This window comes from Schistocerca gregaria, chromosome 1 (assembly GCF_023897955.1).
Source record: "Schistocerca gregaria isolate iqSchGreg1 chromosome 1, iqSchGreg1.2, whole genome shotgun sequence".
Classification (NCBI taxonomy): domain Eukaryota; kingdom Metazoa; phylum Arthropoda; class Insecta; order Orthoptera; family Acrididae; genus Schistocerca; species Schistocerca gregaria.
In genome coordinates this window covers 769,487,690-769,500,531 of record NC_064920.1, presented here as the reverse complement: position 1 = coordinate 769,500,531, position 12,842 = coordinate 769,487,690, and the positions used below count along the sequence as shown (strand labels likewise).

The following is a 12,842-nucleotide window of genomic DNA, read 5'->3' as shown; positions in this document are numbered from 1 at the left end:
TATTATGTTAAGAAAAAGGAAAATACTTTCTTTCAATACAAGGTTTCTTTTAATTAAATTTCACTACAGTAAAGATATCCTGCAGCAATATTTTAATGTGATAACACAACATACAATTCCTAAGATTATGTTTTTTTTTAATTCTTTTGTTAGTACGAACGCTCCATGTAGATCTCAGTTTTAACATATGCTAAAAGTGTCTCACCCAGTCCTATATTAGCAAGGCGGTGAGTCGCACACTGTTGAATAATCAGAGTTCAGGGAATTATTTTACGAAAGCATTAATTCAGGTCCCACATGTTATCATGATTTTTTCTTGTGTCCACTCCCCCAAATAAGTGCTCTATTCACGCTCTTGCTGGGCGTAAATATCAGTAAAGTTAAGTGGTAAAATCTTACGTTCGCTGAATACACCGTAAGTATACTTACGACGGTGTATGGACCTGAGCAGTAATGGCACAGTTGGCCACTGGGAATTAGTATGTGCATGATTTGGTTGAGCTGACTTTCATGTGGATGGGTTCGTCAATAAACAAAATTGATGCATTTGGGTAACTGAGAACCCGTTTTTTGCAATTAGGAAGTCTCTTCACCCTCAATGTCCAGTCATGGAATAATCTGTGTGATATTCCTTGATGGCACAGTGACTACTAAACTGTATGTGAAGGTTTTGGAAATGATTGCATCTCCATTATCCAAAGTGGTCCCGATTTCAACAAGATGTGGTTCATGCAAGACAGAGCTCGACCCCATTGAAGCAGGAGAGTGTTTGATATCCTGGAGAAGCACTTTGGGGACCACATTCTGGCTCTGGGGTACCCAGAGGGCATTGGCATGGGTCTCCATTGACCACCATATTCTCTGGATCTGAACACATGCAACTCCCTTTTGTGGGGCTATATTAAAGACAAGGTGTACAGCAATAACCCCATAACTATTGCTGATGTGAAAACAGCCATTCAGGAGGTCATCGACAGCATCGATGTTCTAACACTTCAGTGCGTCATGCAGGATTTTGCTATTCATCTGCACCACATCATCACCAACGACGGCAAGCATATTGAACATGTAATAACTTAAATCTGAATATCTGCAGTGATGTTTACATGTTGAATAAAGTTTGTGCATGCCGAAGTTTATAACTAATTTACGTTCAATAATTGTCATCTTGTATTAACAATGCCAACACTGATTAAAAGTGCAAAATCTTCACAAGAAAGATTATAACTAAGCATACCATTGACATCATCATCACTAGAGATGGTGTGCAAAGGAACTATCCTGGCATTTACCTTAATCAATTTCATAAAACCTTGGAAAAGCTACACCTACCTGGTACTTGATGCAGAAACACAACTTCATTATTCACAGGACTGTGATTCAAATATACTTGTATACATAAATTATTGTGAACTGCTCCTATAAAGCTGTATATACTGATAAAAAAATTAGGGGATCAGATAATATATCATACATAAGAGGATACAGTTTCAGATGCAATATGATGTATTGGAATATACAGTTGGGATATCTAATGATTGTCCAACTAGTTCTGGATGAGAATGAAATGGTGATTAAATTATTTCACATCTAAAATTTCAAAAAAATATAAAGCACTTTATTTCACACATTTAAAAATCCTGTGATGAACTGATACCAGACTTATGAGTATTATATTCACAGAATATAAGTATGTCCTTTCTTGATAGCCTGAGCTATTGTAAGGCAAACAATGACCACATCATTACATAAATAAATGTAACATATCAAATGTTCTGCTGATTTCTATGCCTTCATAATACTTGCAGCTTCTGCAAAATGCAATTCCCCAATATGTAATACTATCTTCAATGGTAAAATTTAGAATTTTCCAAACTTTGAAGATACAGTTACATGAGATTATTAAAAGAAATTAATGAGTTCATCAATGAGATGAAGATAAAATAACAATTTATAACTAAGGATACATACAAATTATATAAGTCCTTTTGACATTTTCTGTAGAAAATACTACACCTTATTAATATCTTGAAACTCTGTTTTCATCTCATCAGAATATCAAATTAAAAAATAGATCAAGTTTTTTTTGCAGAAAACTACAATTACTTGAATGTCTAATACTAACAGAAAGACAAACAGTTAAATTATTACAGCCCTGAAACACATTTCTGGGCCATATACATTATTAATGGATATACACATTATTTCAGGCAGTTAAAAATGAAGAAAAAGAAGAACTGTAAAGCTCTTAATTTCTTGTAAATATGTGGCAGTCCCACACAATGAAAGCTTCTTGTTAAAACAGCTACTGCACTCACTTGGTGTATTGTAAGCAATTGATATCAATTATAGCAATCTTTGCTACTATACGGTCACTTAAAATCTTGATAGAGCATGACCAATATTAGATGAGTTGAATTATTTAGCAAGTAAAACATTCTATTTCCCAGACATCAGCAGATCACCAATTACACACAAAATGGAACTTCAGTCAGTGGAGCAGTAAATAAAGAAAGTAGCAGTGAAATGTCAGTCACTCTCAAAAATCTAATACCTATGAAGTTAAAGACAAGTGGCACTGAGAGATGTTGACAAATTAGATATAATGGGAGGGGATGCTTGGAAAAACATGCAAGAACAACAAAAGATAAATGAAGATACAAGTAAATTCAATAACAAAGGAAGACCACCCACATTAGTTTGTTTACAACTTATTAAATCTCCTGGTGAGGATTTGGAATCATCTTCAGCCCATTATCTTATAACTGCAAAACTTTTCCTGTACAATTTCATCCACTACATACGTTAGCTGCATCACATTTATAAACTATTCCAACAAAACTAAGACACAAATGACTGACATGCAACCCCTCTATCTTTTTCTGTTGGTATGGCAACCACAACTGATTGATATTAACTGGAAATTCTCTCTTTTATAGTTTCGTTTTCATTCCCAACTGCCTTCTCCCTATCCCAGCAAACAAATCTGTTTCTCTGTCCCTTTCGATCCTCTAATTTTTATTATTTTCCCTTCTACATATTTAATTTTGCCTTTTTCTTCCAGTCTCTCTTTCTCTCCTAAAGTTTACATTTTTGTCTAGTGTTTTCAGTTCTTGCACTCTCTGCCCAACTTTGACTCTTCTAAGATTCTTTGTATGATATACCTGTGTCATCTGTACTACCCCTTCCACCATTTGTAATGTTTTTGGTGTTTGAATATCATCTGTTGTTGACATTTCAAGTATATTCCCTGAGATGCTGCAGCATTCTTGACCTGAAATTTTCATTAGCTTTACTATTTTAGCTTCTTAAAAGCTTCATTTCCTTCATATCCTATCCTTTTATACATGAGAGAACCTTGCAAATGTCCAGTGATATGCTGCTGGCTGGAAAAAAAGGGGGGTGGATAGACAGAAAATTGGAAGAAACATCTGAATCAATGATGGTACCAACAAAATCATCAAGTTTCCATGATCTGAATCAACAAGATTTTTCATTACCTGTCTTAATGACAAATTAAAAACATCCAAAGAAACAATAAAAACTACTAACAATGATTATAATGCAAATCAATCATTAATACAACAATCTTTCAATATTAGCTTTGATAATCTTCATAACACATATTCGTTTAGAAGATATCTGACTTTGTCAAACGGTGGAAAATGTGTTGAATACTTGATGAAAGTACATGGTAATACTGCAATACTGAAAATGTGAGAACAGACCAGCTGCAATATTGTTTGTGAATCCCACTTGCATGTATAAATACCTTTACATCATCATTCCAAAATATGTAAATTAGGAAATTAAATAGTTGTCTCTAGGCTTCTACTGAGACAGCAGATGAAATCACTCAAATGGCAACCTATACACATGATCTGCTTAGGGCTATCAACACCACAAGCCAGCATCTCACATAAGGTTGCAATACTGCTTGGTTCCCAACTATGTGACTATTTATCAGCAACATAAAGGTGGGAAGTTTTTTTTTTTTCATTATACTTCTGTCTCACAATGAAGAAAGACAGAAAAGTTACAAAAATGGTTTTTAATACACATTGTGCAACATAGTTACTTAAGAGAAGACAATCCTTATCATCAAAACAATACATCACATGGGCAAGCACTGTAATAGATTAAGCAATACATTGATATCTTGTGATAAAAACTTTGTAACCTTTTAACACATAGTGCTAAACTCTTGAAAGTAAAATCTAAATGGTTACTGTTTATAATACAATTTTATGTTTTTGTAAAAGATTACAAAACACACTAACATTTAATCAAAAGCATTCATGATACGATGATGAGTACTTAAAAAAAATTCCAAAAATTACTGTGAAAATGCGATAAAAATACATTTTCTCAATTTGTTCCCATCATTTCTACTAAGAGTTATACAACTGTTAGTATACTGCCTATATATTCTGGCTCAGTAAAAATGCATGGAACATATTCCACATTTCATTCTTTTCACCTAAGCACAACATGTTGCAAGTGTTACTACAGAAGGCCTTCCTTCGGTAACAGTGTTGTTTTTCCATACTCTCAAGACAATTATGAAAATAGGGGTTTCACAAAATGAGAAGAAACTTCACAGAGCTACCTGAACTGGCACTATCACAGAGGCATTATGTGATGGGGATGGTGTTGATGATGGTGGTGGGATTGTGTATGCATAGCAATATGCATATGCTCTGGATGGTAGATTTGCAGTTGTGGTGGAGTTGGTTGTGAATGGTGTGGCTGTAGAGCAGACTGGTGGTATAGTGTTTCCGTAATTACTGGTAACTGAGTTACTCCCAACTGTTGCTGTTGCTGCTGCTGCAGGGATGGCGGGTGGCGGTGGGGGAGGTGGTGGTGGTGGTGGTGGCGGTGCTGGTGGAGGCTGGCACACAGCAACATGAAGAGAGCCTGATTGTAGCTGCTGTTGCTGTGGCTGAACTTGTTGCTGAGATTGCTGTTGTTGAATCAAATGCTGCAAAACAATATTTACAGTTTTGTTTACCAACATTTTTTTACTAGCATTAAAATATTAAGCCTGCCATTCTAGTAATTTTATTGGAATTACATTGACAGATGACAACCCACCACAATTCAACACACATGTAATAATCACTATTATGCCTCACCGCATGTCAACTAAAATGGGATCTGATGAGATACATTACTGAACGTAATTTATGAATTGTATGGAGAGCAATATTAGGTATGATATGCCAACTACCATATTTTTAAATATACTATAAATTATATATACTATTACAAAAATATGGGCCCTTGTTCTAGGTTTTATACCAATTCATAAGAGTTTATGTAAAAAATCTATAGAAAAAGATGAGAGGAAAGGAAAGCAGAAAATAATTTATTAACCCTAGCAATACCAACATCTTTTCCATAATGTATTACCAACAAGGGGAGTGTTGGGGGTGCTACTGTATGACATACATATACTTATTAAACAGATACTGATGCTTAATAGCATTCAGAACCTGAAGATGCTGAATTTTTAGACTACAGGTTTTTATAGCAATGAAAACAATCGATTATTGACAAAATTATCTAATTAGATAGATAAAAAATCTACTCACCAAGCAGCAGCGGAACACACACAAAAGGCAGTTGTAATTGGCAAGCTTTCAGAGCCAGTGGCTTCTTGTTCAGGCAGAAGGGTTGAAGGAGAAGAAAGAAGGGTGAAGGAAAGGGACTGGAAAGGTCTAGGAAAAGTGGTAGATTTTGGGAAATTCACCCACAACTGCGGGTCGGGGGAGACTTACCATACGGGATGAGAAGGAAAGATTGATTGTTGGGGACTGCATTGGACGAGATTTGAAAACCTGAGAGCTTAAAAGGTGGAAGACAGGGTAATATGCAGGCAAAGATTACTGCTTAAACACTATGCATGAGTTGATAAGACTGAAAAGCTAATTGCATTGTACATAGCAGAGGTGAGACGGGGGTGGTGAAAAATAGACTGGAAAGACAATGAAAGATGTAGAAAACCAAAATGGAGTGAAGCAAAGAGTAGTTACAATGCAGAAATGCTGAGATGGAAGAAATTAATTAATTTGCCTTAATTTACATTAATTTCTTCCATCTCAGTATTTCTTCACTGTAACTACTCTTCACTTTGTTTTCGTTTTCTACATCCTTTATTGTCCTTTCCATCTATTTTTCGCTGCCCTCTTCCCACATCTGTAGGTACAATGCACTTAGCATTTCACTCTTATTAACTCATGCATGATGTTTAAGAGTAATCTCTGTCTGCATATTATCCTGTCTTCCACCAAGCTCTCAGATTTTCAAATCTCATCCGATGCAGTCCTCAACGATTAGTCTTTCCTTTTTGCAGGAAGCGGTTACTAGGGTAGCGGAGTATGTGTGACACACACGTGGGGCTTTTTTTGCTTAGAGAATCCCTCCCTTGGGATCAAAGATGGTTTGTATGTTAAATAAGCCACAGTGACCTTAGAAAATCTCAGCCCTCGCAGATTGGAGATAGAAAAGATTAATATGATTTTAGTAAACTGCAGGAGCATCCAAGGAAAAGTCCCAGAATTAGTATCACTTACAGAAGGTTATAATGCACAGATAGTATTGAGAACAGAAAGCTGGTTGAAACCAGGCGTCTATGACAACAAAATCCTAAGTTCAGATTGAAATGTTTATCGTAAGGATAGGTTAGCCACCAATGGTGGTGGTGTGTTTATAGCAGTATAAAATGCGACAAAATCTAGCGAGGTTATCAGAGATTCCGAAAATGAATTAATATGGGTGAAACTGATTATCAAAGAGTGGTCAAAAATGATCAGACCACCTGGGTCAGGATCTGTAGTTGTAGAGCACTTCAGACAGAACATGTGGAATATCATTAGTAATTTTCCTGATCACGCCGTTGTAATAGGGGGTGACTTCACCTTACCAGTTATAGATTGGGAGTGTTATGCCATCAAAACTGGTGCCAGAGACAGGGATTTGTGTTTCGCTGTTCTGGATGTCTTGTCCAAAAATTACCTTCAGCAGATACTTGGAGAACCAACTAATGAGGATAACATCTTAGACCTCCTGGCAACAAACACACCTGAACTTATCAGATCAGTTAATGCAGAGGAAGGTATCAGGGATTATACGGCTGTAACAGCATCTACAACATTGGATCCTACAAGGAATGTTAATAAAGGTAGGAAGATACATTTGTTCAGCAAAGGTGACAGGATACAAATTTCAAACTATCTCAGCAGTCAGCATCAAATATTCAGTGATGAGGATGAAGATGTGGAGAACAAATGGAAAAAATTCAAAAGCATTGTTCAATATGGCCTAGACAAGTATGTTCCGAGTAAGGTTTCAAGTGATGGGAAAGATCCACCATGGTTTAATAGCTGCGTTTAAAAAGCGCTACATAAACAAAGAGCATTCCATCTCAGATTCAAGAGAAGTAAAAACCTAGCTGACAAACAAAAGCTGAACAAAGTGAAAATGGGTATAAGGAGAGCAATGAGAGAAGCATTCACAATTTTGAAAGTAAGACATTGTTAACTGACCTGAGTAAAAATCCTAAGAGATTCTGGTCGTATGTAAAATCAGTAAGTGGGTCAAAATCATCTATTCATTCTCTCAGTGTCCACACCAGCACTGAAATGGAAGATAACAGAGAGAAGACTGAAATACTGAATTCGGTCTCCTGAAGTTGTTTCACTGCAGAAGACTGTAACACTGTCCCTCCTTTCAATCGTCGTATGAATGTCGAAATGGCAGATATTGAAATAACCAATCACGGAATTGAAAAGCAGCTAAAATTGCTTAGTATTGGAAAGGTGTCAGGAGCAGATGAGATACCTATAAGATTCTATAAAGATTATTTGAAAGAACTTGCTCCTCTTCTTGCACTAATTTATCACAGAGCGCTTAAGCAATGAAATGTACCTAACGACTGGAAAAAGTGCAGGTCATTCCTATTTTCAAGAAAGGCCATAAGACAGATCCACACAATTATAGACCTATATTGTTGATGTCAATCTGTTGTAGATTTATGGAACAAGTTGTATGCTCAAGAATTACGACTTTTTGGAAAATGAACATCTCCTCTATAAAAATCAACATGGATTCTGCAAACAGAAACCCTGTGAAACTCAGTTTGCTCTGTTCCTCCATGAGACCCACAGCACAGTGGACAACGGTGCTCAGGTTGATGTCGTGTTCCTTGATTTCAGTAAGGCATTTGACACACTGTCTCGCATTGCCATTTAATGAAAAAAAATACAAGCTTACAGAGTATCGGGGCAGACTTGCAATTGGATTCAAGACTTTCTTGCAGATAGATCTCAACATGTCACTCTTAATGGAACAAAATCGACAGGTGTATAGGTAATACCCGAAGTACCACAGGGAAGTGTGATAGGACTGTTGCTGTTTACAAAATATATGAATGATCTAGTAGAAAGCATCAGACACTCTTTAAGGCTATTTGCAGATGATGGAGTTGTCTATACCAAAGTAGCAACGCCAGAAGATAGTAAGAATTTGCAGAAAATCCTGCAGAGAACTAATGATTGGTGGAGGCTCTGGCAGTTGACCCGGAATGTAAATAAATGTAACATATTGCGCATACATAGGAACAGATATCCACTACTGTAGAGATACACTATTGATGACAAACAGCTGGAGACAGCATTTGCTGTAAAATATCTAGGCTTAACTTACCAGAGCAACCTTAAGTGGAATGACCACATAAAACAGATAGTGGGAAAAGTAGACACCAGGATCACTGTCAGATTCATCGGAAAAATCTTAAGAAAATGTAACTCATCCACAAAAGAAGTGGCTTATAAGATGCTTGTTTACGCAATTCTTGAGTATTGTTCCTCTATCTGGGATTCCTATCATGCAGGACTGATGGAGGAGATAGAAAAGTTCCAATGACGAGAGGCACATTTTGTCATAGGACTGTTTAGCCGGTGAGAGAGAGTTACAGAAATGCTAAATGAACTCCGTTGGCAGATGTTAAAAGAGAGGTGTTGTGCATCACGGCGAGATTTACTATTGAAATTTTGGGACAGAACTTTTCAGAAGGAGTCAGACAACATTGTACTTCCTCCCATGTACATATCATGTATTGACCAGGAGGAGAAAATCCAAGAAATTAGAGCCAGTACAGAGCGGCAGCACTTTGCAGGAGGAGCCAGACAACATATTAATCGCCCCCCCCCCCCCTCCCCACACACACACATCTCATGTATTGACCACGAGGAGAAAATTTGAGAACTTACAGCCAGTACAGAGGCTTACCGACAATCATTCTTCCCACGTACTATTCGTGAATGGAACACGGTTGGAGGTATCAGATAGTGGAACCGAAAGTACTCTAGGCCACAAACCATTAGGTGGCTTGTGGAGTATGATGTAGATGTAGATGTACAGTAAGTCTCTCCTGACCAACAGTTCTGGTGACTTTCCCAAAATCTACCCCTTTTCCTGGGCTTCTCCAGTCCTTCCCCTTCACCCCTTCTACCTGACGAAGGAGCCATGGGCTCAGAAAGCTTGCCAATTACAACTGCCTTTTGTGTGTGTGTGTGTGTGTTCATTTCTATTTCTGAATACAGACATTCTTGTTCAAAAGCTTAAATGTTTAATAGTGTCTTTACAGTGCCTACCAGCAACTCAGTGCCTCCTCTATGTGGTGAGTAGCAATCTATCATTTTCATAACATTGTTTCTATCCCATCCTGGCATTTCCACTGTTTAACTGTGGTGGAAGACTGAAATTCAGTAGTAGAAAAAGAACGAGAAGGAAAAATAGTGGGTGAACATGGACTGGGGGGAAAGGATGAAAGAGGAAGCCCCCTGGTAGAATTTTGCACAGAGCATAATTTAATAATCACTAATACTTGGTTTTTAAGAGACATGAAAGGAGGTTGTATACATGGAAAGAGACTGAGGACACTGGAAGGTTTCAAACAGAGTGTGTATTGGTAAGAGAAAGATTCTGAAATCAGATTTTAAACTATAAGGTTTCAAGAGCAGATGGGGATTCTGACCCTAATTTATTGGTTGTGAACTGCAGATTGAAATTCAAGAAATTGCAAAAAGGTAATAAACTAAGAAGATAAGACTTGGGATTAATTGAAAGAACCAGAGGTTGTTGAGAATTTCACTGGGAGCTTTAGGCAACATTGGACTGAGTGAATTCAAGGGAATACAATAGAAGACAAACAGGTAACTTTGAAAGAAGAAAACAGAGACTGCAGTAGAGGATCACAAGGTAGAAAGACAAAACTCAGTAAAAATCTTTGAACAGCACAAGAGATACTGATTTAACTGATGAAAGAAGAAAATATGGAAATGGAGCAAATGAAGCACACAACAGAGAATACACACATCTGAAAAAGTGAGAATGACAGAAAGTGCAAAATGGCTAAACAAGAACACTGGAGGACAAATGCGAGGCTGCAGAAGCACGCATAACTAGGGGAAAGATGGATGCCACTATACAAAAATTAGAGAGATCTTTGAAGGAAAAAGAAACTATCAGTTTCATAAGCCATGTTGGCAAAAACTGACACAAATTATTTACAGAAAAATGGAAAAAATTGACAGAATTGAATCTTGGGGAAGATCGGTTTGAATTCCAGAGAAATGTAGGAATATTTGTGGGAAAACAGACCCTATGATTTATCCTAGAATATAGGCTGAAGACAGGAAAATCTACTATTGTAGCATTTGCAGATTTATAAAAAGCTTTTGACAATGTTAACTGGAATACAGTTTTTGAAATTATGAAAGTAGCAGGGATAACAAAAGGCTACTTAAAATTTGTACAGAAAGCAGGCTGCAGTTGTGTGAAAGGACATTAAAAGGAAGCAGTAGTTGCAAAGGGTTGTAGCCTATCCTCAATATTATTCAATCTGTATGTTGAGCAAGTTTGGAAGGAAACGTAAGACAAATCTGGAAATCAAAATTCATGAAGTAGAAATAAAAACTTTGAGGTTTGCTGATGACATTGCAAACTCTGTCAGAGATAACAAAGCACTTGGAAGAACAGTGAGGTGGAATGTATAATGTCTTAAAAACATGTAATATGATCAGCTTCAAAAGAAGTAAAACAAGGGTCATGGAATGTAATCGATTTAGACTAAGCAATGCTGCAGGAATTAGATTAGGAAATAAGACACTAAAAGTAGCAGGTTTGCTATCTCAGCAGCAAAATAACTGATGATAATTCAAGCACAGAAGATGTAAGACTGGCAACAGTTAGAAAAGCATTTCTGACAAAGAGAAATCTGTTAACATCTATCAATCCAAGTGTTAGGAATTCTTTTCTGAAGCTGTTTGTTTGGAATGAAGCCTTATATGGCAGTGAAATATGAATGATAAGCAGTTCCGGTAAAAAGAGAATAGAAGCTATTGAAATGTGCTAAAATGCTGAGATTAGATGGGCAGATTGAACAATAAATAATGAGGTACTTAATTGAATTGGGGGGGGGGGGGGGGGGGAGGGAGTGTGAAGATTTATGGCAAAACTTGACTAAAAGAAGGGATTGGTTGACTGGACACATCCAAGGCATCAAAGAATTGTCAATTTGGTAATGGTAGCGTAGCAACTCACATCCTTTTGCTGCAGTGTCGCGCTGGGTAGTGTGACTGGTGTCAAACTGTTTTCACACCAGCCACCAGAGGCACTGTTTTATTTCCTTAGTAATGTGCATATTCTTAGTCTTGTGATCTATTGTTTTTCAGAGATATATTCCTGTCCAGTTATTTGATTTTGGACGTAACAACACATTGATTCATCCTTGTATTTTCAGGGAAGTGTCTACATGTTCGAAATGTCTCCGAGTTGCTACATCTTAATACTACCTATTGCTGTGCACTGCAATAAAGTTTTGTTCATTCCTTGGTCAAGAGTCAGGCTAGAGTTCAACATGACAAATTTAAAGGTTGGACAGTGGAAAAGCAGCCAGCCTGACAAATCGGCGACACTGCTGTGATCTAGCCTGCACTACAGCCCAGGAAGAACTCAAGCTACTACCTAACCAAGCTTTCTACCATGACTGATTGCTGTGGCCTACTGGCCACACATCCCATGCTGTGGTTTGTGCAAGTGGAGGCCTTTTTTCTTCCTGCCACAATGACAAAAGATTCCACAAAGTTTGCAATTGTGAAGAGTCATTAGTATGCAGCAGGGACTGAAAATGTGATAACTAGGCTACCTACAACTAACTCCTATGAGAAGCTGAAGACGGAATTAATTCATACTCTCAGCATCTCAAGAAGAGCATAGCAAGCAAGTTTTAGCACAGGAGGATATTGATGACCGGAAGCCATTGCAGCATCTATGGCACTTGAGGAGCAAGGTCCAGAATGGCACCATACCTGACAACTTGCCACATGCATTATGGAGTAGTCACAGACGATCGCAAATAAAGGAAATTATAGAATCACAAATTGAGGTGCCTCAGGATGCAGTGGCTGACTTAGCTGAAAAGATAATGGGTGTGCTGAGACCCACCTTGATAAGTGCAGTGTAGCACCATATCACTAAAGATTGTAACGTGTAGACTGTGACTATCTTGCAGCCAAGGCTGGTATGCTCACTAAACAGATCAGTGAACCATTACCCTGGCACAACTGTAGCAGTGACAAAAACTGCTACCACAAGAGATCAAGAAGTCACTCTTCCACAACCTTTTCATCTTCTGAAGGATATCAATTAGGTATACAAATGTACCATGCTCTACCAGTGGCCATCAGGTTTAAGCACATCATCTGATAAACGAGCACAATCATAGTGCCCATTTGTAATGGGGTCAGAAGTCACATCGGAAATATTTTGGGGATACT

At 37.5% G+C, this 12,842-nt stretch overlaps 1 protein-coding gene across 1 annotated transcript in view; it reads right to left on the bottom strand.

The window, feature by feature from the left end:
* Positions 1–1,596: 1,596 nt before the first annotated feature.
* Positions 1,597–12,842, bottom strand: part of LOC126268270 (zinc finger protein 652-B-like) — a 53,860-nt gene continuing 42,614 nt past the window's right edge. Inside the window, exon 10 of the mRNA XM_049973897.1 lies at positions 1,597–4,981. Within this exon, the coding sequence (XP_049829854.1) occupies positions 4,598–4,981 (384 nt within the window). The 3' untranslated portion in view covers positions 1,597–4,597. The remainder of the gene's footprint in view (positions 4,982–12,842) is intronic.